The sequence below is a fragment of the Triturus cristatus genome, chromosome 8, assembly GCF_964204655.1.
Source record: "Triturus cristatus chromosome 8, aTriCri1.1, whole genome shotgun sequence".
Lineage (NCBI taxonomy): Eukaryota > Metazoa > Chordata > Amphibia > Caudata > Salamandridae > Triturus > Triturus cristatus.
Genome location: NC_140591.1, coordinates 1,582,462,322 through 1,582,489,928, shown reverse-complemented (window position 1 = coordinate 1,582,489,928; position 27,607 = coordinate 1,582,462,322). Strand labels below are relative to the sequence as shown.

The following is a 27,607-nucleotide window of genomic DNA, read 5'->3' as shown; positions in this document are numbered from 1 at the left end:
CTAGTATAGGTCTGAGAGATCCGTCCTTTTTTGGGATTAAGAAGTACAGAGAGTACACCCCTGTCCCTTGTTGGTTTACGGGCACGATTTCTATTGCACCTTTTTGCAGCATACTTAGTACCTCCTGCTGCAATAATGCCAAGTGCTCTACGGACATAGGACGGTGCTTTGGCGGTATGTTGGGTGGAGTGGACGTTAATTCTAGACAGTAACCGTACTGGATAATGTCCCTGACCCACCTGTCTGTGGTGATGGATTTCCAGACTGACAGGAACCATTGGAGTCTCCCCCCGACAGGTGTTATGTGGTCGTGGGGCAGGGAGAAGGCGTCACTGTTTGTTTTTGGGGGAGAACCTGGTGTTGCCGTACCCACGTCCTCTGCCTTTGGTGCTGGATCCACGATATCCACCTCTATTGGTTTTATCATAGTTACTTTGCGTACCCCCTTTATTGTACTGCTGCTGGGACCCCTGACCTCTAGCTGCTCCTCTATTCCCGGGGCGGCGAAAGGAGCCACTACGAAACTGCTGCGACTGCAGAGCCCCCATTGATTTTGCAGTTTGTGTCTTTCTTAATTTTTTCGAGGGTAGTGTCAACCTCGGGACCAAATAAAAAGTCTGGGTTGACCGGTTGATTTAAGATATTGTTCTGAATTTCAGGCTTGAAGCCTGAGATTCTTAACCATGCGTGCCTCCTCAACATGACGCTTGTGTTGATCGCCCTTGCTGCAGTGTCGGCTGCATCCAGTGCGCATTTGATGGACGCGTTTGTAAGGAGTTGTCCCTCTCTGATAAGGAGCACCGCTGCCTCTTTGTATTCATCTGGCAAGTGTTGTAGCAGTGATTCTAGTGTGTCGTAGTGTGACCTATCATAACGGGCCAGGAGTGCCTGGGTGTTGGCAATGCGCCAGATGTTTGCCGCTTGCGCTGCTATCCTTTTGCCTGATGTCTCCAGCACTTTGGACTCCTTGTCGGGGGGAGGAGCATCACCCGTTGTTTGTGAATGGGCTCGTTTGCGAGCATTAGCAACAACCATGGAGTCTAATGGTAACTGACCCCTAATGTACATAGGGTCTCTGGGTGCAGGCTTGTATTTTTTTTCGATTCTGGGGGTCAACACCCGTGCCCTGGTTGTTTCTTTAAAAATGTCTTTTGCAGGTTTTAGAACTCCCTTCAACATTGGCAGAGTTTTGACGGTTTTCTCAGAGGAGGCGAATGTGTCCACTAAGAAATCTTCTTCTACAGTGTCAGAATAGAGTTCCACTCCATGATTGGCAGCAGCCCGTTCTATGAGGGCATTAAAGGCAGCAGTGTCCTCTGTGGGAGATGTCTTTATATTATAAAGCTGCGTGTCAGGAGTATCTGGTGTGTTACCCTGGTCGGTGGGGTCATCCCATGCCTGATCTGGGTCTTGCATGTGATCATCAGGATCGATATCCCCAGGGTAGGAGGTATCATCCCCTATATAGTCCTCTCCGGCGTCTGCCTCTGAATGCGTAGGAGAAAGGACGGTGGGTCCTGAAGGAAGGGTTGAAAGGTTTCATGATGCGGAACCTGCCGGCAGTTTTTGTTTCAAAGGAATCTTGTATAAAGTGTGCCTGTGAAGGCTCGATATCGATTTGTCCAGTGGATAGTGACTATGTTTGGTGGACACGTGTCCGAATTTTGAACATTTTCGGTGCCTTGGGCGGCGGCAATCCAAATGTGATGTGCGCCGGCGCCGAGTGTGATTTTGCGGCCTTGTGCGTTTCGGGACCCGACGTAGGTTGGAGGGTTGCCCGGTCCCTGATGCGTTGCAACGACGCTGAGACCTGTTGCAAGGTGAACGCAGATGGCGCTTTGGAACCGATAGGCACCTTGGAGGCTGGCGTCGAAGCGGTATCCGACTTATTTCCAGTCTTTGGGTCGTCGATCCGAAGGTAGGTATCGACGCTCGTCGGAGCCGATGATTTGGCAGGCGCCGCACCCTTCGATGTCGATGCAGACGGATCGACCACCTTGACCTTGGTGGGTTGGGCCGTAATCTTCGGTGCCATAGGCCGAGGCGCCTTGTGGGGACCGAGGGCCTTCTTCTTTGGCTCGGCGCCGGGACCCGTCGCGGTGAGCTCGGCACCGAAATCTCTTTTGGTGCGTTCGGTGCCGATGACCTGTGCCGGCGTCGAAGGAGTGGAGGGCTTCGAGGCCTTCGATCCGATCGCAACCTGTTTCACTTTCAGTTTCGATGTAACCGGTGCGACGGACGGTTTCGGTTTCACTGAAGGAAATCCAGTCGTCTTCGATATTAATGGCTCCTGTGAAATGTTCGAGGCCGTGCCTTGAGGCGGGGCCGAAGAACCGTGTGACTGATCTTGGGTAAGGCCCGCAGGCGATCCCTCGACCCGAGCCTTATGACGACTTTGTCTCTCGGCCTCCGTATCGACGGGTTGGCCTAGCTCTTCGCTGGAGCTATCTTCCTCGGCCCCAAGGGCCTCATTGTAGTCTCCTACCTCTTCGACGACGTCTTCGTCCTCAAAGATCACCTCATCATCGTCTTCCGATCGGGAGTCATGTTCGGAAGCGTGGCTGGAGTCTATGTCTTCTACGCTCTTGGCTTCTTCGTCCTCGGTGCTGAAGATGTTGGCCGGGGCAGGCGCCGATTGTTGCGCCTACACCGGATGGACATCGACGTGTGGGTATTTCGCATGGCATAAAGGACATCTCTTGAAGGGAGTCCTCGATTCCATCGTCGATCGGAGTTTGATGTTCGGACCGAAGCGGATCCGAAAAGCGTGAAGAAGGTGCTAAAACACAAAATAAACTGGTCGATACCGAACGGGAACAATACCGACGAGATCTAAAGGCCATTTTGGCCTTAAACTAAAGTTTCCGAACTTGAGCTAAGATAAGCACATCCGAACCCAATGGCGGAAAAAAACAATCTAAGGATGGAGAGGATGCCCATGCGCACTGTAGTCCAGGGGAGGAGCCACCTATCTCGTGATACTTCGAAGACTCTTCCAGGACAACAATGTGCAATCATCCGGACCCAACACTAGGCGGCGATCTATGCACAGATATGAATTCAGCAGCCCACATGCCTCGAACATGAAAGTAAGCATCCTGCAAGTGCAACGCTACCATCCAATCTTGCGGGTCTAGGGCAGACAAGACCTGAGCAAGTGTGAGCATCTTGAACTTCTCCTTCCGGAGGAAGCAATTGACGTTCTGAAGGTTTAAGATAGGATGCAGACCCTTGTCCTTCTTGGGGACCAGAAAGTAGTGGGAATAACAACCACAACCTACTTCTGGCCCAGGAATGCGCTCGATGGCCCCCTTGGCCAAGAGGGCCATGACTTCCTGCTGAAGAAGCGCAAGATGGTCCCCCGACATGCGGTGGTATTGAGGTGACATGGCTGGAGGGTAAGTCTCGAAGGGGAGGGAGTAGCCCCTTCGGACAATTTGCAGCACCCACTTGTTCGATGTGATGTTGCGCCAGTGGGGGAAATGATGGCGAATTCTGCCGCCCACTGGCGTTTGATGGCCCTGAAAGATCAGACTAGGAAGGCTTTGCAGTGGATGCTGCGGGTGGAGGTGGACTGACCCGGCCGCTGGCCACCAGAAGTGCCTGGGCGATTCCCATGTCCGCACTGAGAATGTTGCTGCGCAGGCCTGTGGCTCTTGAACGAACGTGTTGGGGCACCCCTTCTGTGGCCACGAAAGGAGCAAAAGCGGAAGGCGGAAGAGGGGGAGTGGCCGACAGGCCCAAAGACTTGGCCGTAGCCCGTGAATCCTTAAACCCCTCCAACGCACTATCCGCCTTATTGCCAAAAAGGCAAAAGCCATCAAAGGGCATGTCCATCAAGATGTTCTGGACATCCCCCAAGAAGCCAATTGTTCTCAGCCAGGCGTGGAGCCGAAGCGCCACCGTAGTGAAAATCGCCCTGCCCAGCGAGTCGGAGGTATCAAGCCCACAACGAATGGTGAACTTTGCCGCATCTCTGCCAGCTGCTATAGCTTGGGAGAGTACTGTCCGTGCCTCCTCCGGACAGTTGGGCAGCACCTGCATAACCGTATCCCACAGAGAGTGGAGTAATGGCCCAAGCGGCGTGTGGTGTTCACGGACCACAGCCCTAAGCTGGCAAATGAAAACAGATTCTTGCCAAGCTGGTCCAGCTTCTTGGATTCCCTATCCGGAGGTGCGGAAGGGAACGCGCTCTGGGAAGCAGAGGCTTGGACAACCAAGCTCTCAGGAGTGGAATGTTGGGAGAGAAAGAGGGGGTCACCCGGAACCGGGCGATGGCAGCGGGCCACGTGCCTGTCCACAGGGGCCCCTGTGTTGGGCCTGTACCAAGTGCCCAAAAGGACGTCAGAAAGTGCGTCATTAAAGGGCAGCAAGGGCTCCGAAGAGCTTGCCGCCGGCTGAAGCACTTCTGTCAGGAGGTTAGTCCTGACAGCCACTGTAAGGAGTTAGAGGTGGAGGGCCTCGGCTGCCCTACGTACTACCACTGTGTAACTGGCTCCCTCCTCCATAGCCACGGTAGGAGGAGACAGCATGCCAAGGTCAGGTGAGGTGTCAAGACCACTGGCCTCCCCCAAATCCTCTGCCCAGTCTGGATCATAATCACACTGCTCAACCCCTCCCAGTCCTCCCCTTCCTCCGAAGTCTGCAAAACAGGCTGAAAATTAGGAGGACGGACATAGGGGAAAAAGGGCCCCATCGGCTTCGGAATCGGCGCTGATCCGGCACCGTGTCCGGGCTGAAACTGGGGACGACCTCGTCCCAAGGAGTGGGCGACGTCGGAGGTGGTGTGGTGAGGTCCGATCCTAGATACCGGGAGGTCCTGCGGCGCCAGATGGCCCAAATAGTCTGGCCATGGCAGCAAGAAACTCTTGCACCTGAGCAGGCGCCGCCGACCGACCCGGAAAGGGTGGGTAGGTGGGAAGGCCGGTGGCGACGTCACAGGCTCCGCCGGAGCAGCGGGGGTGGCACCACCTGCACCCTCAGCCGTGACGGGCGAGGGGAAGTCGAGGAGTGACCACGTTTCTTCGACTTCTTTTTGGAATGCTTCGACTTACCTGATCCCGAGTGTGAAGACTTCGATCCAGAAGAACGATGGTGACGGCTCCGCGACTGGTCGATCGACCTTCCACGGTACCGGGACCTTGAGCGCGCAGAGCCGACTGCCAGACTTCAAGAAAGTTTTTGGCACCGACTTGGAGTCGTGGTCGCGCCCCAGGCAGTAGAGAAACACGCGGTGTGGGTCCGTCACCGACATCATGCGGTGACATTCCCCACCTTTCTTGAAGCCGGGCATCCCTACGACACCAGGAGTCGATTGACTCGAAGAAATTGAGACAAAAGGCCTCGAAAAAACTCAGTCAAAAAATGACTGGGGGTACTTGCTCTTCCTGGATCTGCGCTTGCTGGCGCGGAAAAAGAAAGAACTGATGTCAGCGCGCCAACGGCACACAGTGAGCCGCACAGCGACGCCTACCGACACGAGGGTTCTGCTGACGAAAACTTTCCAGATACAGTCTGACGCCTGGGGGTAATTCTAAGGTAAGGAATCTATCACTACGCGTTTCTTTCAGATTATCCATACACCTTCCATTAAGTATAAACGTGGCCTTCGTTCTGATGATGGGTTTAAGATCTAGGGACCATTTATCTTGGAACTCCTCCAAGGATGCTGGTCCTGACCAACTTCACCAGCATTACGTTACAGAATGATCTCAGTAACTCAATGAAACTTACACACACATGGGCAAACCCGTCAAACAACCCACCCACTGGCCTCCCTCTTTTACAATATATGTTTTCTTTGGCAGCACACAAATAAACGTGAACTTTTTGAAAGGTGTTGCTAGTGTCAGAAATTAATACAGATGCACTCCATGATCTGTTCCTGTAGACCTGGTAATCTGAACAATTCTCTCTCAACAGACATGTATTACTTTCATGATGCCCAAATGTACACATGGTATACGCTTTTATGCATGGAGGACTATTTTGTTCACCGCTAGAAGAGATGTTCTTTTGTTATGCTTTCAATATACTGCTTACAAAATAAATCAGTTACAGGAATGGAATGAAAGGATAGATAGCCTTACCTCTGGTCTCTTGCTTAACAGATGTTTCAGATGCCTAAAACAGAAACCAGATAGGACGATCAAAGGTCAACTTCCATAGAACAAAATACTAAATCATTATCAAATGCAAAGCTTATCTATATATAGTGTTCTCCAATGTGTGGAACATCCACAAGGGACAGAAATAGACTGTTGAGCACAAAGGGGCTGTTACTGAGCTCCATGCCACTAAACGCATTCCAAGGACGCCACCGAACACACTCCAAGGACGCCACCGAACACACTCCAAGGACACCACCGAACACACTCCAAAGAGCACACCGAACACACTCCAAAGAGCACACCGAACACACTCGAAAGAGCACACCGAACACACTCGAAAGAGCACACCGAACACACTCGAAAGAGCACACCAAACACACTCCAAAGAGCACACCAAACACACTCCAAGGAGGACACCAAACACACTCCAAGGAGGACACCAAACACACTCCAAGGAGGACACCGAACACACTCCAAGGAGGACACCGAACACACTCCAAGGAGGACACCGAACACACTCCAAGGAGGACACCGAACACACTCCAAGGAGGACACCGAACACACTCCAAGGAGGACACCGAACACACTCCAAGGAGGACACAAACACACTCCAAGGAGGACACAAACACACTCCAAGGAGGACACAAACACACTCCAAGGAGGACACCAAACACACTCCAAGGAGGACACCAAACACACTCCAAGGAGGACACCAAACACACTCCAAGGAGGACACCAAACACACTCCAAGGAGGACACACCGAACACACTCCAAGGAGGACACACCGAACACACTCCAAGGAGGACACACCGAACACACTCCAAGGAGGACACACCGAACACACTCCAAGGAGGACACACCGAACACACTCCAAGGAGGACACACCGAACACACTCCAAGGAGGACACACCGAACACACTCCAAGGAGGACACACCGAACACACTCCAAGGAGGCCACACCGAACACACTCCAAGGAGGCCACACCGAACACACTCCAAGGAGGCCACCTAACACACTCCAAGGAGGCCACCTAACACACTCCAAGGAGGCCACCTAACACACTCCTAGGAGGCCACCGAACACACTCCTAGGAGGCCACCCAACACACTCCTAGGAGGCCACCCAACACACTCCTAGGAGGCCACCCAACACACTCCTAGGAGGCCACCGAACACACTCCTAGGAGGCCACCGAACACACTCCTAGGAGGCCACCGAACACACTCCTAGGAGGCCACCGAACACACTCCTAGGAGGCCACCGAACACACTCCTAGGAGGCCACCGAACACACTCCTAGGAGGCCACCGAACACACTCCTAGGAGGCCACCGAACACACTCCTAGGAGGCCACCGAACACACTCCTAGGAGGCCACCGAACACACTCCAAGGACACCACCAAACACACTCCAAGGACACCACCAAACACACTCCAAGGACACCACCAAACACACTCCAAGGACACCACCAAACACACTCCAAGGACACCACCGAACACACTCCAAGGACACCACCGAACACACTCCAAGGACACCACCGAACACACTCCAAGGACACCACCGAACACACTCCAAGGACACCACCGAACACACTCCAAGGACACCACCGAACACACTCCAAGGACACCACCGAACACACTCCAAGGACACCACCGAACACACTCCAAGGACGTCACTGAACAAACTCTTAATGACACCACTGACCACTCCAAGGATATCTTGGGTCCAAAACCTAGCTTGCTTAATGAAGCAGAGAGGGACAGTTCTCAGGTTGAGAGAATGAAAGCTAATCACAATACCTTTGTTGGTGAAGAAAAGGAGTCTCTACTACAACAGAAGGTAAGATAGGCATTTGCTTACATTCTAGAGTGCAATCTTTTCAATAAGAATTTATGAGCAAAAATGTTTAGAAAGTGGCCCTCCAGCTGTAATGCACTGGTAAGGCCCTGGACTCATTAGCAATTGTTTTAGCAAAAAAAGCTAACCTTACTGGCATGTTTTTGGCCAAAGCATGCTCTTTATCAAAACTTAGCGTTGGATTTAATTTTTCTCTCTATTTTGTCAAAATGGTGCACACAACTGAATTATATTGTTGGTCTAATAAAAGGTATCACTACTTGTAAAAAAGAATGAATCCTCTTAACAATAAATGGAAATGCTGCTTTTGTTTCCATGAAAATCGAGCTCATTCAAAATAGAACTAATTCATTACAGTTTGCTTTCTCAATATATGTTTTCTTCTGCCGGTCTACAGGAACTTGGAAAGAATGTTGGAAGAGGGATATACAGAACAGATTAACATAAATAAAAAGTTACTTTCTTGTAATCCAAGTTCTCGGCCATAGGAATATTTACTGAATTCATGAACACTGAATATCTCTGCCTCCGAGGGGATCACAGAACACTTTTCATAAGAGGTATTTCTATTCTTTTTTTTAAACTCTTTAAATCAATAAAATAGTTTTAGTCCTATCGTAACCCTAATGCATCCTATTTTATTTTTGACATCTTGTTTCCACTTCGAAAACAACTTTAACCATGAAATACATTCTGAAATTAGCAGTATTGTAGACTAACAATCTTCCCATCATTACAAGGGTGACCTAGCTATCTCAGACATATTTGCTATTGTACATGAACTCTCAATAGCGAGCTTACTCCCAAAGGCAGGAATCATTATGTGAGTTAAGATAAAGAAGAAAGAAAAAACACTAAGGCGGAATATAAATAAAACTAAACAAAGGGATTGTGTGCAAAGTCCAGACAAAAATCATGCAAATATTTACAGATCTCTGAGTAGCTCTACTTCGACCGCCTGGGAAAACGTTACTAAAACAAGTCGATAGTCATTGCTTTTACTACTTAGTTTGTCCTTCCTGTGCAACTTACACCAGGTGCCATCAGTATGTACCATGCATTGCATCTTTACCTTTTCCAAATGGACCCTCTCATGCTTGAGGAGCTCAGACTTCCAACGGAAGCCCTTGCCGCAGTCGCTGCAGTGGAACGCCCGCTCCCCGGTGTGGATCTTCAAGTGCGTGGTCAGATGCTGCCGCTGAATGAAAGTCTTGCCGCACTGGGGACAATTGTAGGGTCGCTCCCCTGTGTGGATGCGCTCATGGATTTGGAGAGAGGTGTGCCGCCTGAAGCACTTCCCACACACATTACAGATGTAGGAGCGCTCCCCGCAGTGCGCTTGCAGATGTGTCTTTAAAGTCCTCTTATTATAGAAGATCTTACCACACTCTGCGCACTCTGCAGGCGTTCTCTCTATCTTGGGGGCTTTAGGACGTGCTGATCTGAGGATACTTTTACCACTTCTGGAAGAGATCAGCTTTCCTGTTGGAATGGCTTTGGATGTCTCCGGTGTCTGTGCCTCTTCTGGACCTTGAGGATCAGGCTTCAGCATGTCCTGACCTGCATGACAAAAAAAACAAAGAGCAGCACTGCTACAGATATGCCCGACATGATGAACAAGAACAATGGAAATACTAAAGCAGTGATATATGTACAAACATAATTTATTTACAGGTAAGGAAATGGAGCAGTAAAAGTAGAATATACAAATAAATTTAGATACAGCTACAAGCCAATGTATAGCTTTTTATAATATTTTTTGAACATCAGTGCGCTGTAGCTAGTGTTATCCTCTGGGGCAGGGATTATGCACTCTTGGGTATCATCAGAATTTACTGGGTTTACTTTGGTGTTGCCTGAGTCTGAGCCAATGTCTCTAGTCTTAGTCAATGAGCAAGAGGTGTCAGGCAAAGAAATAGCAAGTATGCTATGCTATACCTAGTCCTCAGTGCCACCAAATGCAAACAGCAGAACTCAGTGAGCTGAAGCCTCGGCTCTGGGTTACCATAATATAATTTAATGGTGCAAAGGTTCCTTCACTAACCTGCCACCAAAAAGCTACGATCCCACCAAAGTAAAGGAAATTATGATTTCTAGTGTGCTAGCTCCTGGTGTACCTTGTATGTTGTACTCTGTGCCAAATAAGAATGCAGTTTGATTTAAAACCAGTGAAGGGCCAAAAGAAGCTCACTGTGTTTGAAGAAGGAGTAGATATAGAAATGGGTCAGCACCCACTATAAAACTTCTAGGGAAGGGACAGTCATGGAGAAGATTTACCAGTAACAAGCCCTTATGTGGGCGCCGAGTCAGCCACAAGCTTCACACTGGTAATAGATATTTAGGGTTAGGGACCAAACAAGACTGTAAATCACAATATCTACATAAGTGCATTAGCTAAAAAGAAGATTCAGACAGTTCTGACATCTGCACCCACCTGGGCTTGAGAAGAGGCATATAAGGGCACACTGTCTGTATAGGGTATGTTGAAACTATTGGAGGTTCATCACAAATGAATACTGCTCTTTGACCGGGGCAGTGCATTGTCTATTGATATTTGTTTTTTATCTCTTTAAAGACCACATGGTTGGTAGGCATTTCCTGCTTCATAGAAGATTCGGTACATTTATGGCATTTAGACGATCCGGGGTCAGCTCCTCACCTCACCGAGCACTTCATCTCCTTTATATCCACCTCTTGTCAGTAGTATGGTGTCCCACCTTATTTCCAACATGAGAGAGGAGATTCACCCGCTATGGTTCTACCTCTGGCACACCTCTTCCCAGCACAGATGTTAAAGGCCTCCATGGTGTCTAGATGGTGTTGAGGTTAGTGGCTCAACTGGGTCCATCTTATCCAACTATGGTGGGAAAGAAGGGAAGCTATCAGGAGGACGTACACAATATCCCTTTGTACAACATTTTGCAGGATTCTTGATCCAGATAGCCACAGATTAAAGCAGACAGCTGTTCAAGTTCAGAACGTGAACACATAGCTGACTTGCACAGCTGGAAACCTCAAGTTGCTGGGGGTGGGGTCTGCTTCACAGAGAAGGGGAAATGTTCATAACACTGCAGAAAAGATGGTAAACCTCCTTTCACCCACCAGTTTCAGAGACTGGATTCTGAGGGAAATGGATGTATATGCTGTCATGCGTACCGTGGGCAAAGGACAGCATGCAATGACATTACAGCAGATAGTGCAAAAAGAAATTCACCATACCTTTCGAATAGTGAAAAAAAACACACAATGCCCACAATTAAACGTAGGCTAGGTGACCTAGTAATTGGGCCTGGACATGCCTTTAATGGGAAGACATAACCAGCACTCTCCACTTAAGATCCCCGTAAGCTGCACATGTGCACACCATGCTTAAATCCAGCAACCTAAGTCTTCATGGTAGCTCACCCTCTGCTGCACACATCAGCTGAGAGACTGTCAGCTTTTAGTCGTTTAAAAAAACTCAAGTGGCATGAAGGGCAATGTGTGTCCTAGTGTGGTGGCTGTGCCGAGGTGCAGAAAACTCTGTGGGGAAGAGGGTCTGAGGTGTCAAGGCCTGTATTGGGAGGAGGTGCCTTTTTTAGGTCTCGCCTAGCGTTGCAGCGCGCATGCACTGCTCGCTCTGCAAGGCATATTGTAGTACGGTATGTTTTAGAAGTGGAGTGGTAGCCCCGCCCATCTTTTTCATTGGCTGGCGTCATCGTCCATGGTAAATGCTGGCTTCCACTTGATAATGAGGCTTCTTAGTCTCTCCTTGTTACTGCCCTATCTCCTCTTGGGACCGCCCATCAGGACTGTCTCCTTCAATTAGTCGGTGAGCACTTTTTTAAATTATTTGCAGCACGTTATTTCCTGCTTATAATCAGAGGGCGCCTGTTATGTCTCATGCACTTCCCGTATCCCCCACACCCCCTGCTTGTTTAATTATTGTTGACATAATTTATCAGCGCAGCACGGGTTTCACAAGCGCTGCGCTGGTGTCGCATTCACTGTTGTCTATTTCCCAGCTCCTTCGTCTCACTTTGTGTGCTCTCTCCCTCCCCCAATCAGTCTGCAGGCTCCAGCAGAGCCAAGTGGACGAGAAGGAGGGTTGCACTGCAGCCTACTCCTTGGAGCTCCCCAGGCCGTGGACTGGTTCTGGTCTCCGGGGAGAAGAGTGTTTGTCTTACCCGTGACGCTGCGTGGGCTGGTTCACACGCGTGATGGTGGCATCCGGTGTTGGTCGACGAGTGAGTAAATCCTTTTTCAGTTGTTCAGCATGCGATTGAGATCTCGACGTGAGCAGCCTTAAGTGGTGCTTTTCAGCAGACGAGGAGCAGACATGCTTAGGTTATGGTGACTGACTTCCTACCAGTTATGAAAACAGATCTCCTATTGATCCCTGACTGGCTTTTAGGCCCAATTTTCTCACAGTGCATTAAAAGCTATTGAGCTGAATAATTGCAAAATGACATGATCAGTCGAAGACAAGATTTAGTCTCTCCTTCAGCCTGTGTGGCAGTTTCAAAACTGTGTCCAGAAGTGCAGTTTGCGTCCACAGTGACCAATGTAGGCAAAGAGGTTTTCGCGCTCTCGCTCAACCGAGTCAAGTTCACAGCGCTATTGTTTGTTCCCCAATTGCAAAATATCAGAAATTGCATCATGTTTGCAAAGTCCTGTGACTGATTGGGAGGGGGGGGGAGTAAGAGCAGAGAGAGTGGGGTGAAGGAGCGGGAGACAGGAGAGTGAATGTAAACCAGTGTGGCGTTCGTAAAAGAGCGGCACGCTGATAGAAACTTAAAGCTCATTGATAGAGCTCGGAGCTGCCATTTGCAGAATCTATGTAGAGGCAGCGTGTCATTGTACGTCACTCTATAGTAGAAGGGGTAAGAGTCAACCAAAACACAAGAATACAACTCAAAAGCAGAGCAACTGCAACCATACTGGCGAGGATATGTAAAGAACTTCAGTCACTGGCGGTTTCTGTCATCATAACCTACCCTTATGTTGATGCAGACTGCTTTCAGTGTGTTGGTGCTACCTGACCTTGCCTACCCCACCACCTCTGCTGGGCATTAAAACTAAATGAATAATGCATGGTCCACATCAGTGTAACCATAAGCATGGCAGCCTTCTTTAATAGCTCATGCTACCCGTACATTTTGTTCAGTGTTATATAGCGTGAACTATCGGAGAGCTTTAGATGAGCACCAGTTGCATTACAGACGGACACATTCATTTTAAGGGATGGGGAGTTTAAGTGATTTGTCAAAAAACACAGGATGCTTGAGCCTCCCACCAGACTTGAACCTGGTTCCCCAGCTTTAAAGTCGGCCGCTCTTGCCGTTAACCCACACTCTTTCCCCTGAAGGAGGTGCCCGTCTATGATGGTTGAAAAACCTCTTTCACAGCTTAACTACTAAGACGAGACCATGTTAAGTAATTGCCCGCCCAAAAAGTTTACATTTTTGTTACATCTGAAGGTCAACTTCCCCCTTTCTCAAGATCTCAGACTTCAGCATGTGTGTACTCTTTGTTTTACAATGTCACATGATTCCCAACAAAAGCCTGTATTCAAATCTCTATATATTTGTGACTTGTTTTGCTTACTGCTTACTTTATGGTTTCCGGAGGACCCTCTGCTGATTATCTCTGATTCACAGACTACTGTATCTTTTTGTTTATAAACCCTTACAGGCTTTTGACTGACGTGTGTGCAGATTTTCTTTAACAAAACACATTACACAAACGTACCCTAACATCGCCGTATTTCACTCCACATTTTTGCCTGAAAATACATTTTCCCCCAAATAGTTGAGAACAAGAGCCAGAGTAGTAAATTAAATCATCTTTGGATATTTGGGCCTATTTCTATAACCTCCACACGTTTTTTTAGGGAAAGCACAGATATACGACAACGTTTGTGAGGTGAGGACACTCCGATAGCTGCAATATTTAGAACACCGACCTGAAATAACCCATAGCAAAACCAACAAGCATTGGCATAGCCAATAGGTCTCGCTTTTGGGACCTTATAAGTATTTAGTTATGCAGCACAATATCCTTGGTGCAACAACATCAACTGTTGCATGGCTAAACACTTATAAGGTCCGAAAGGCGAGAACTATTGGCTATGCCAATGCTTGTTTTTCTTGGTTGTAAGCAGGACTATTCACCAAGACCTCTTCCCTGTGAATCAGGACATGACACAGATCCTCAGAAATGTTTAAATGTGTTGTAAATCAATGGAGTTAAACCAGTAAATACTTTGGACAAAAAACAATATTCGAGTTTTTATGGGATAACAGAATATATATTTGTTCTCCCTGTCTTTACAGGCTCTGTTTTAAAATACTTCTTCCCTTGAAGAAGGGCATGAACAGTAACCACAAAACTTTAACAATTCACTTTAGTACATTAAGGATAATTTTGGACAAAAGCCACATACTACTAGGTAAAGATCAGACTTTGCGAGTGAGCTATATTTCTTTTATTTGGAGGTGTTGCGTGTTTTATTTCTACAGGTGACATGTAGATATATCTTTCCTTATTATGACATGCTCCATTCTTTGGAGTCCATCCGAGTGAATCTGGACATAGAAATGATTTTCAGTAAAGCGAGAGCGTTTGGTTCATAGACCCACTCGCCAGCAGAGAGAGCCAAGTGAAGACCTCAGAGAAAAGATGCTCACATTCAGGTCAAAGAGCACAAATTGCAATGTATTTATATGGCTTGGTTTTGGTATTTTTGCAGTTTGTGTGCGATCTAATGAAATATTTTCTTATCTCCGTTACCGATACTAGATTACAATCAGTGCTTTATTCGAGGGTTTGCATATAGCAATAATTAATGATTAATGCTGAAACTGACGGAGATGGTCTTTGGTAAAGACTCTCTAATTCATAAATTTATGATCAATCGGGAAGAAAATTATACTTCGGAGTCACAGTTTAAAGGCTGTCCAATATGCTGCCTGTCCATCTGAGAGAAAACATAAGCTTGCATTTTTCCGTAAACTTCTATACACTTGTTCAGATCAGATATGTTCGGAAAAACAGTTATGGCAGTATTATATTCCACTAAGTCCCACCTAGCTCTTTTTCATGGTACAGAGAAACACTGCGTGCATTTCGTTACATACGTAACAGTTTCGCTGGCTTTAAATCACAGGGTCACAGCAACCTGGAATGATGCCAGGAATCAAAGAGCAACTGGTAGGGTGGTTGTGCGGGGAGAGCAAATTAAATAAACAATTTTAGCCTTCTTTTACTTGAGAAAGCTAAACGTTTACCCTGCTGCAACCAAACAACTAATGGTGATGCATTTTACTATTAACTCCAAAGTAAAATCAATGTAACTTTTGAACAGCAGTTGGCGCTTGTGCCTTATCAATTGCACGCAAACTCTAAAAGCTGCTAAAACACTGTAATCTTCGCTGTTTAAACAGGACCGAGCACTGGAGAACCAATATTCCCCGCTGTGATTTCCATTATTATCGCGCTATTGGCCACGATTAGGATTTAGGCACTGAACTGGGAAAGACAAAAAAAAAATCAAAAAAATCAGAGCCTGGCAGAATAGCATGATGAAATGCTGCGTTTTTCACAGCATCCCAACGAAATAATAACGAACAATAAAGGGTACATTAGTTAAGATAACTATAGCAACTTTAGCAAGCAAGTACTGCGTCATTTAATATTCACTGAAAGTTTGCAACTATAAAGAGTCAAACACCGGAAACATCAATTTTGACAAACAAATACATATATTTATGTGCTTTGTTGTGTAGACGTCACCGGTCAATAAGAATGATACTGCATACAATAAAATCAGTTTTTTAGCATTATGCCAGTTCCGAGGTACTTAGCATTGGCCGCGCGGCCGCGAAAGTGACACGGCCGCGCGGCCCGCGAAAGTCACACGGCCGTGCGGCCCGCGAAAGTGAAAGTGATCGCGATCAAAGACAGATGGCGGCTGCGCGCGTGAACGCAAGTGCTAGGCCACCAAAAGCCTCTGGCAGCACTTCGAAGACCCACACACTAAATTTCTCACAGAGCAGCACATGCGCTGACTCAGGGAGACCTAAAAATGGTGTGCGACGTATTGGAGGCCAATGGCCAAATCGCACTTGCTGTGAGACCCCATTATAAAATAACATAGCACAGAAATGTAACAAATTAATGACAAAAGCTGAAGGTTTTGTGAACATCACTGTTGAAAATTTCTGGTGGACCAAATTTTTTCAAATACAGTGAAAAACTAGGGGACTGAAGTGAAGTTGACAGGTCCTAGATAGAAAGTTTGGAAAACTGAGAGGTCAGTGGGCTTCAAAGACAAAAGGAATAATGATCGTTTAGTTAAGAAGCTTCTTGCACATGCTGTGATACATATGCCAAGAAAGTGGCTTTGGAATATTGGAAGTTCACACTTAATAAGAAAAGTCAGTTTCTTGACCGTCCTCTAAAAAATATCGATTCTGTACTTTAGCAATCTTTGCTTTAAGTATTATTGACTTGGAGAAAAAAACATGGGATGTTTTTTCATCTTTTGAGACTGTGCATGAGTCAGTCAGTGGTGCTTAAAAAATAAAAAAGACTAAAATCCTATGCACCATTTTCTCACAAAAAAATAGGGACACAGTTTAATCTAATATTCATTTAGGAATAGTTTAGGCAGTTCTAACGTACTTTTGAAGTACTTCTCAAACACAGTTTACAAACAGTTCAAGCTCGACTCGGTATCTACTCACTGACAGTAAAGGGGTAGTCTTACCGTCCATCATTTAACAGTATGCGAGGGATATAGTGTGATCTTCTACACACAGAGGTGGGTACATGGATCGAATACAAACTCCTTTTGCTGAACACTGCTACATGGACCAAATGACTCCCACCCCCCTTTTATTGTTCAAGCCTGAGCAGCGCATGCACTGCTCTGCGAGGAATGCTATTTTCAGGTAGGGACTTGAAGCTCCTCCCACACCGCCCATATGTTTCATTGGCTTGTGTCATTGTCCAATGTAAAATGTGGCTGTTCATTGGTCAATAGGCTTAGTAGTCCCTCCTTAGCACCGCCTTGTCTCATTTTTTAACCTCCCCTGTTACATATGTTGTTACTCGGTAGGCTTTAATTACAGCCTCCGCGCATTATTTTCTCAAATGACACGCTCGCTCCTAACGCTATTTTTTTTTTTTTTTTTTTAATAGCACGGGTGCTGGCATTTGCAATGCAATAGGTCTCGCACTTGCGAGAGTTTAAGCTATTGGCATTATAAATGACAAAGCCTTTTATTTATCTGTTTTAAAAACACCACATATGTAAAAGGCATTGTCAATTACAATGCCAACAACTCAAACTCTCGTAAATGCGAGACCGATTGCATTGTAAATGCTTGTTTCTAATGCCGCGTGTTCCACAATTAGCCTCGGGATAAGTGGGCTTTTAGTAGGGTCTGCCCTGTGACCAGGACTCATGTTTTTAAGAAAGCCAACTGCTCCAATTGTTTGGCACAAAGCAGAAGGATTGTTGGGTGCCAGACAAGTCTATCAGAGAATCCCTTATATGCAGGGGATTGTAAAGTGGAGCCCCACACGTCTATCCCTAAACAAACACAAACACACAAACACACAAAAACACAAACACACACACACACACACACACACACACACACACACACACACACACACAGGATTTTATAACTGTATGATTATTAAATATTAAGCATCAGTCTACAAACCATGTGCTCAGAATAGTCATGATTATTGTAAACAATTAGAAGACAATATGCAAATCAGTTCAAATGTCAGGTAAACCCCAATCATATTTCATTACACATCACTAAACTATTCGGCTATTCCATACTTATTACGTCCAAAAGTTGTCACCCTCCCAACGTGTATGGCTCTATTAATTTACTAAATTGTAATTGTGCCAAGCCATGTTCTGTTTCACCTGCATATCTTAACCTGCCATTGGATCCGCAGTCTGAATTCAGACCTTCAGCATCTCCTCTCAGCAACCAATTATTGAATCTAACCAAGTGCTTCTAATGCTTTCTAGAGCCATCGTCCAAATTGGTAGAACGGCAAATGTTTGCGACCAAACTGCCGTCAATGGACATGGTGCAGGGATATTTCTGAACGAACTAAAGGATTGTGTAGGAGAGTATTCTCATTTATAGACAGCACATCTTCCATTGAAATGGCCACTTAATTTGCAGAGGCAGTTTTATTGCTAAACCAATGTAGCACACAAAGGATAATGTGTGGAAACTGAGTTTGTGAATATTTGTGATTTGTGCCTTAATGTGTTTTAAGTCTAATAAAATCTGTTTCCAGCACACTTAAAAAAACGAAGCAATTGTTTTTTTTAAAATTCTGCTTTCCTAGCTTCTGAATCCATACAGTTTATTTGCAGGTATTTACATTTTGTTGTGTGTTGCAAAACAACATCCTGCAGCCTTTCCTTTCACACTCCCTGCACTTCAGCAAGACTCTCACATAATTCACTTCTGAAAAACTCCTCTCTCTCTGCAGTCAGAGAAAGAAAAGTAAACACCAATCTCCATGTTAAAAGAATAAGCAGCAATTTGTCAGAAGTCATAGCCTGATATTTGAAGTGTGCCTTTGGAGCGCAGCAAATGGGATGATATAAACACAGAATTTAAAGGCATCTTTACTTATTGCTTGGTCATTCCTGACATACAGAAAATCGGCTCATGACCCACCAGTTTGGGAAACAGTGCTCTAACCTAATCTCTAGACTTGTACCTTAAATGCCTTCTTCTCTAATGGTGTCTCACAGAGTGAGGAGGGGTCACTCATTTATTTATTTATAAATCTGTTTATTGGCATTTCTTTTGAACAGAATTCACAGTACACTTTAAGACCAGAGTGACTTACATATGTAATAGAATCTTTGGTATGTATGTAGTCAGGTGTATATTAGCTAATGGGAGCGGGCACATCACCTAATCTCTAATCAGCATTGAGGGCCTCTCCACTGAAACTGCGACTACAAATTCCCCTTCGTTATCCTGTCACTGAGAGGTCTCCCCAAGGAAAGTCGCTAGTATTCCGCCTACTCACCCCAAGTGTATTTCCATAAACAGTTAGCAAACCATGGGAAAATGGGGCAAATGCCCAGGTAAAACAACAGCAGCAAAGTCCGGCCTATGATCTAGCAACCCCTTATTCTGTCCCCCTGTTCCGACCCGCCCCCCATCCCGGTGTCCCTTGTACAGACTGTTTGATCATCATTATCGCCTTTACTGTGCGCCCCACCTGAACAGCCAGGCCCTCAGTACAATACATCATGCCTCACCCCTAGGTTGGCTGGTGCCCGGCCCCTCTCGGAGGGCATCCCCATCGCGTTCCCAACAGGTCCCTGCGGTATTCCCGTCGAGTCGCATCATGGCCTGTAAGAGTGCCTCCCACTGACTCGCTATTGGTGGTGAGGAGGGGTCACTCATGCTGGTTCCTGTTTCAGCACAAAAACCTGCAAAGAATTCCCATTTGTAGAAACATATAGAAGTTACGGAAGCAAATGTTTCTTCCTCTTCATCCCCAATAATAATAAAAATAATATCTGTATTTATAAAGCGCGACAGCTACCTCAAACAAAGGTGTAACGGCGTTACTAGCGGGCAAGCAGGATAGAGGGGTTTCCAGAAGACTAGCTTTGGCTAAATAACCAAGTCTTCAAACTCCATTTCAGATTGAATCAGGTGCATGTTGGGAGGCAGAAAGTTGCACAATCTAGCCGTCACCACCGTGAACGATCTACCCCCAACGCGCGACTTTGCATATTGAGGTTCGCAGAGCAGGTGCGGAGAGTTAGATTTCAATGATCGTTTTTGTTGGTAGAGGCATAGCCGATGCTAAAGGTAACTAAGACTTCTGCCTCGCAGTGCCTGAAAGGCCATGGTTAGGGCCTTGAATTCTATCCCTTTCGCTACCGGTAGCCAATGGAGCTATCTTATATGCGGAGAATTGTGGTGCAGATACGGTACTCGTCTAATTAATCTCGCAGCCGCATTTTGTACCATCTGTAATCTCTTAATCAGATAGGCAGGTAGTCCCAGGTATAAGCAATTTGCATAATCCAGCCGTGATGTCACTGTGGCATGGACTATGATTCTACGACAGTCCTTCGGTAGTAGATGTATAAACTTCCTCAAGCTTCTCAGCTAACCAAAGCATGAGGCTGCTATGTGTTGTACTTGGGCTGTAAACATAAGACCGGTTTCCCATTTTACACCCACGTTTTTTACTGTGGCTGCAGGGCTAGGTGGCAGACCCATTTCTGCCGACCACCAAGGTCTAGCGGGCGGAGGAGATGCCTTGCCAAAAAACAGGACCTCTGTCTTCTCCGCATTGAGCTTTAATCCTTCGTAGATGGATCTCCACAAGGTCATTCATGCTTTCAGCTGTAGTTACAACACGTGCACCAAAGTGGTGATCAGTCTGCCTCCTCAGACCTGTTGGTTTTAACGGTGTCAAAAACATGGAGTTTCTCAACAGAAAAAATTGTGACAAAACACATAGTCAACATAACCATTCAAACTATTAGTTTGCTTTTCGAGGCCCTATGCCACTTACACAAATTGCTTAGCGTTAAATGAGGTCATGTTTATATGCAACAAGGCCTGTCTTGCATGTAACGTATATTGTTAACATACAAACACCCTACCAGACACACAAGGCAGATAGAGGACAAAGGCTGAAAAAATGGCTGTGGTGCCAGTCATGTGTTAGTTTACAGTAGGTGTTAACCTTTAAATGTAAACGTTCCTAAAATGGTTTGGTACAGACAACTTTATGTGCTAATGCGCCTCCCTTCCCACCTTCTGTAAAGAAGTGCAAGTCTGAAAGAAAAGTGATATACCTCCAGTCAGGAGGGTCAACACATCACAGACCATTAGCCAGATAATGTTACTACGGCACACTAAAATTAAAACGTATGAGAATGCAACTTTTAGACTCTAGAATTCTTTAACAACTCACCATCCACTAGTATGTGTTGAGAGTCTAATATGCATATGTTAAACTCATATAGGTTAAATGACTTTCTTGGTGGCTTTAAGATCACTAGGACATGAGATCCACGTTTTTCTTTGGATGGGCTAAACATGGGTTGTCATAAGAATCGGACTGTCGTAATCTTCCTAAACCAGAGAGCACCTTTATTAACCATTCAACTTCGGCGCAGAAATGTTTGCATACACTAGATGATAAAACGATGCTTGGATATTGCATAGACAAAGCAAAGAATTTGAAGCTACCTAAACTATTACTTGTGTCACCTACAGCTCTAAGTACAGAGTGGCTTTATTCGAACATTGATAGATTATGCAGAGGAAAAGGAACCACGCAACCCTGTTAGGTGCCAATCCAAATGAAGAGCTATGCAGTGCTTTCACCGGGTCCGTGCACAACTTCCCCAGCTTACCAAAGCACCACTGCATAGATTCTGACGCTAAAGCAGATTCCCAAGTAGAGCAGCCTCAAGAAGGTGTTCCTTTAGGTCACACAATTATTTCTCCTTATCACTCTCCAACCATTAAGGGACTCTTTGGTACCCGAGCTTAGCGGTTATGAACGATGGTGAAGGAAAGTGTATTTTACCTGTACCTGCAGTTCATCACGGTTATGAGTATCTTCCCCACATTCATAACAGACTCACTGAATCTCCTCCTATACAAAAAAAGATTGTTTTCTCTTGGAGATTGAGAAATGAAGACCTGGTAGCTTATGGAGCATTTGGGTGCTGGATGGCAAGAGACAAAAGCAAATTGCCTGTGCAGCTTCTGCAGGCCTGCTTTCTATTAAAAAAAAAACTATAAACTATTTTTGCTTTTCTTTCAAATATAATTTACAAAAGATACGAAGAATATGATGCAGATTGTTATAATGTAGAACTACTTTACAGTACATATTTTATTGTATTATGCTGTGCTTTGACAGGTTCTTGAGTTGAACAGAGAGGGTGAGATGTCCTAATGCACCTGAGTGACGAATAATGCAAAGTGCTGTGGAATGTGGTGTACATAAGTCTAGAATGTGCCCAACACCAGAATATCACTACACCTCTTAATGCTCTTGGAGCTCAAGGGGCACAGGAGACTGGTACATCTTACATCTAGGTAGCTGGTATAAGTACACAGTAGGTAGTAAAAGCTATTCCGATGCTAGGTATACACAGTCAGATACAGCTATGCCCTCATTGTCTTTGTAGCAAGGGGACCTCCATGTTGCTGTATACATTCAGCTTTTTTACACCAGTTAAAGATTCCAAGTTATAAAGTGGCAGAACCACCAGCTGCTAGTCTCTCACTCCAGCCTATCAGGGCACAGACAGCACTCGTGCCCAGCACAATCCATTGTATCACAGACACATCATCACACACTCAGAAATGCACACAAGGATACTGCACCTGCCACATTTTTCCCTTTTCCCAACAAACTGACAATGACTAAAACACCAATTATCTTCCTTCAAGCAAGTCACTTTACCTCAGTAGAGTGAACGTGGTTAATGTTTCTCTTGCTCTTACCCTTGGCCTCAACGTTAGAATATTTATACAGAAGCAGGATTGGTTTATTGCCTTCTTCCAAACGCTCCTCGTGTTCACTTCTTCTAAAAGAAGTCTCCACAATTCGCCATTTTCCAGTAAGCATTTTACTTCTCACTCATCTTTCAAATCTCCCAAAAGTAGATCCACATCACGAACCAGGACCCATCCAGACTCGTGTCAAACATACAACCTTCGCGCAACCATTTCAACCTCTGTACAGACACATACATTTCAAGTATCAGGTTAGGAGGCACCTCCCAACACTTACATACCTAGTTTCCCCAACCATTTAACCAATTCAGATCCTAAATTTACAAAAATATTAATATCAAGCTGATAAAACCAAAAGGCCTCTGCCATCAGCAGTATAGCCAGAACTGACTACTGCACACAACATATGTCATCTGAGGAGATAGGCACTCGTCTGCCCTATCTTCGAGGCTCCAGAACACCCTCTCCTACTACAAGAGATCTTCAACAAACTTCTTCCCTCAAAACGTTAACAATCCATATGAACAGACATGATTTCTAACTGCAAGCACCTGACCTCACCAGGGAGAATGCCTGAAGGGGTCTTTATGACAAAGGAATTTTCCCCCTTACCTTCTCCTGCCTCCGAGTTCCCTCCAGCCCCTTCTTTCTGCTGCTCTTCAGAATCTGTCCTCTCTTTCTTGAGGTCTGTGATCGAGTCTCCGGGCGTTGTCGTTGGTGCCTGCAACACACACCACAAGTTTTTAGACTCTTACTCTTGTCTCAGAACATCAAAGATAAACATCCTCTGCTTACAAGAGAAATGGTGGCTTACATTTGGCTGCAGATGTGACACAAATGTTACAGCAGGTGTTTATCACATTTAGACTCAATTTATCAACAGAAACAATGTACCCTTCCACAAAAATAAACGCAAGACACACAGCAGGAGTGTAAGCTTTCCGCATACAGAAAATAGTTGAAGCTTAGACAATCCAACCAACTATCAAACAGCACAGTCAGAAGCTGTGCAGGAGTGTCACTGACACATGCACTCACATAGGTGCACACAAACACAACCGTTAAAGGCAGCATTAAGGAAATGGATAAACAAATGATATATTAAAGTCAGGAAGAGTGAACAATTCTTTCATATATCCACACAACCGGTACAGTACAGGTATACAGTGTGTAAAGTACCCCCACGCACACAAACATGAACAGTGCAGACAGAAAGAGTCCAAGCTTCTCAAACACTGTGAGACCCACCTTATCCCATACCCTGGACCAATTAATGTGAGCAGGGGGTGGGATCAGTTTTCAGATTCCTTTGACCTCCTCTACCTTGTATTTGAACAAACAATTCTGGTTTAAACATGCTCCCATGTTACCTGTTGTTCATGCACCCGCTCATGCTTGAGGAGCTCAGACTTCCAGCGGAAGCCCTTGCCGCAGTCGCTGCAGTGGAATGCCCGTACTCCCGTGTGGATCTTCAGGTGTGTGGTCAGGTGTTGCCGCTGAATAAAGCTCTTGCCGCACTGCCCACACTGGTAGGGCCGCTCGCCTGTGTGGATGCGCTCATGGATTTGGAGGGAGGCGTGCCGTCGGAAACACTTTCCACAGACGTTGCAGATGAAGGTACGCTCCCCAGAGTGCACTTGCAGGTGTGCCTTCAGAGTCCTCTTGGTGTAGAAAATCTTCCCACACTCGGCGCAGGCAGCACACATTTGCTCCACCTTAGGTGTGATTGGTGGTGCCAGAAGAGTGGTGTTGCCACAGTCCATGGGGTTTCCAGGTTCAGCAATAGCTGCTGATCCACGGTGGTTCTCGGATATGTGGTCAGAACAGTTCTGTTCCCTTGGGAAGGCCTCTCGCGGCTCCACCTTTTCTGGACCTTTACCTAGGCCCTTCTCACCCAAGGCCTTGTCGATAAGCCCTTCACCTAAACAAAAAGAGGCTTTAAATCAGCTAGACTCCTGTTGTATTAGAACAAAACGTTCTAGAAACAATTACTCAGGTGTGCTAAAATATTAATTTTGAACATTACTGCAGCAAAGTAAGACAGATTTAAATTTGAAGACAGTCTGAAATTGTAACAAACTGATAATTAAAATACACATTTAATTTACTGAATGAAATACATTATTTTTTAACTAATAGAACGTTAACTTAAACGTAAGTATCCTTTCTAGGGTCTAAGTCAGCGATCACAAACAATTTCATAAAAAATGTCAGAATAGAACCTGCTCAGCAAAACATTTGTGTTCCAAGTGTGGCATGAAGACACACTTAGAACCAGGAGACTCCAGTTGTGAGTTGCTGGTTCCCTACTTGACCATTACATGTGATCCTGCAGAAATCACACTATCCCTTTATGCCTTAGCTCTCACAACTCCCTATATTGCAAATGCTTAAAATAAACCCCATGCCAGTTTGTAGTCTATTTAGAATGCAATTTTGCATGAGGAAAGCTTTCAATTATTCGAATTCTAAACATGTTTAAAAGATGGCCCTTTTTTTTTGCTAAAAAAAATGTCCTGTTTTGACATCGCTTTTAAAAGGGCAACTGCCAATCACTTCCAATAGATCATGACGTCTGCCGTGCTAATTATTTGGTAATTTTAGATTCATTTAATATGAAAACCCCAATCCCACACTGACTGCTTAGGACAGTTTAGGAAAGCCTAACTGTATTGTGTGATAAATCCTTTAACTGGTTTGTACAAATGCCTTGCGTGCCCTCTTTTGCACCCAGTGGTGTTTGCTGCCGCCTGTGGTGAAACGTGTGTAGGACAGACTGTTTCTGTGGGAGGATCACGTGACCAGCTGATCCTCCGGCGACAAGCAGAGGTGGCGCTGCCTGCTGGTATCAGAGACTTGGCCATAGGCAGCTGCCTGAGGATGCACTGGGTGAGGGCTGGGCCACTTTACCCTCTCGACTTACACTGCATGTGCTGCTGGCTGCGTTAGGACTGTTCTGAGTGCTTACTGGCAACCTTGTACTGCTGCAAGCCACACTATACCTGTAGTGTCTGCAAAGAGATGCTTAGAAAGACCTCTTGAGGATGCAGACATCACAGTGGCTTTGACCATGCTTGGTCAACGTCCGCTGATGTACCTGCACTATTACTAAAGATCGTGACAATTATAAGCAGGCGTATCGTATTTGCATACTGTTGGACTTGGCCCTTATTGTCCTAGAATTTTTCGCTTTTCCCACTAGCCTTTTTACTGACAAGGTGGGTCTGAACTGAAAATAATAAATGCTGTGCAATGGTGTACGCACCTTTATTTCCACCATTGTAGAAATGCACTTTTGTAAAATGTCACTTTTAAAATGGACGCCATATCTGTCTGCTTGTGCTGCCTGCCTGAGGTGGGTTGGCGGTCTAGTGTTTGAAGTGTTTGAAGTGACAGAGTACCCTACACCTCCCCCACAGTGACAGTTGGGACTGGAACTGCCAGGAGCCTTCTAGAAGGTTCTAGCCCTTTCTGGTAGGTGGGGTGAGGGGTGTATAAATAGCAGAGCTGAGATGCCATGTGCTCAGTTCTGTGCAGGGTGCTGACGTAGAGGGGCTACTCTGCCAGGAGGAACCGCCACTGGCCCCTGTGCCTAACTGTGCCCTTCTGGCTTTCTACAGGACCAGGAGAGACTCTGCTGGAGTGGAGACTGCGGCGCTAGAAGGATTGCCATCTCAATGGGGGATGACTGTTCCCAGGAACTACTGACTCATTTTTGGTGAGCTGCCCTACTGCCCACTGATCTTGCCCTGCACTGACTGTATTCTCCTGGCCCCTAGCGCCTTGTGAGCGCTACAGCTATTTTTCATCCCCCCCAAACCCTTTTTGTTCCTGCACCCCTGGACTCAGCGCTACCACCTTCTCCCGGCATAAGGAGAGTGTTTGATCTTAACTGCCCAAGAGGAGTGCTGGTGGCCTGCAGCACGAGGCTGCGACGTGTGTTCTACAGCGCTGTGTCGAGGAGTGCCTGTCCACTGCAGTGCTGCGCTGCCTGAGGGAGCTGATCCACGGAAAGTACTGCGGGACCCTACCCCACATTTGTGGTCTCTCGAGGGGGCCTACCCCGCGTTACTGCTGCCTACAGTGCTGCCCAGGAGGAGCTGTGTCTTAAAACTAGCAGGAGCCCACACCGCGTGTGGGGTTCGTCGCGGGTGCCCACCCCGCTTGTGACATTAACCAGCGGGTGCCTACCCCACGTGTGGATGCCTCAAACTGAAGGCGGGAGCCCACCCCGCACTTCAGAATCGCCAAAATCACCGCCGCAACCCAGGCGCCGAGAAAACCCCGGGCCGCTGAGCTGCTCACAGCGACCCGGAAGCCAGGCAGGAGTGCGCCTGGTTGGGGGCATGGCCCGCCGGCTAGAAGGAGGAGGCCGGAAGCAAGCGTTGATGTGGCAGGGCTCCTGTGGTGACGAGGGAGCCCCGTGTATGGAGAGAAGCCAGGTGGGAGCCAGGTGGGAGCCTACCCCGCGCTGGCCCCGCACCGAAAGACATCCGGAGCCTCGTGGGCTCCCCAGCAGAAGTCCCGGGTCCCAGGAGGAGGCCCGGGTGAAGCCCAGTGGAGTGTGGTGCGGCGGATGGCGATCGGGGCTCCCGAAGGTCAGGGAGAGCCCCGCGTGTGCCGCTGAGAAGAGCCGGAGCCCGGCGGGAGTCCACCCCGACTGCGTGTTGCCGTGCCTGCAGGGAGGAAACCAGAGGAGGCGGAGGAGCCCTGAGGTCAGAGCGGTGCTGGTCTTGTTTCTTCCAGCTGCCCCGCCTGGTAGTGGGCAGCTGCAACGTGCAGCCATCATTGTTGGAAGCCCCAGTGGGGCTCCACCACGGACCGTGCCCCCGTGCCCCCGGGGGCTACACAGCATTTTTGTATTCTAGAGTCCCGGAGTGGGGCTCCATCCCGCAGAGCGCTGGTGCTACCGTTTTGGGGGCATTGTTGATTTGGGAGTTCCAGAAGAGGAACTCCCACGTTCCCAGTACAGTACTGACTGTGCCTTCCACAACTGCCCCACCGGACAGTGGGCAGTTGCAACGGGGGTATTCTTGGGCTGATGATTTGGTGCAGGACATGCCTCTAAGTTGGTGTATTTAGGCGGGCATTTGCCAA

The 27,607-nt window shown here is 46.8% G+C and overlaps 1 protein-coding gene across 3 annotated transcripts in view; it reads right to left on the bottom strand.

The window, feature by feature from the left end:
• Nucleotides 1-27,607, bottom strand: part of LOC146806240 (uncharacterized) — a 231,090-nt gene that overhangs the window by 121,326 nt on the left and 82,157 nt on the right. For all 3 annotated transcript variants that reach the window (XM_085623481.1, XM_085623483.1, XM_085623482.1), the window contains exons 4-7: nt 23,881-24,431; nt 23,123-23,231; nt 9,040-9,527; nt 6,090-6,123 (exon numbers count right to left, since the gene is read on the bottom strand). In XM_085623481.1, the coding sequence (XP_085479607.1) occupies nt 6,090-6,123; nt 9,040-9,527; nt 23,123-23,231; nt 23,881-24,431 (1,182 nt within the window). The remainder of the gene's footprint in view (nt 1-6,089; nt 6,124-9,039; nt 9,528-23,122; nt 23,232-23,880; nt 24,432-27,607) is intronic.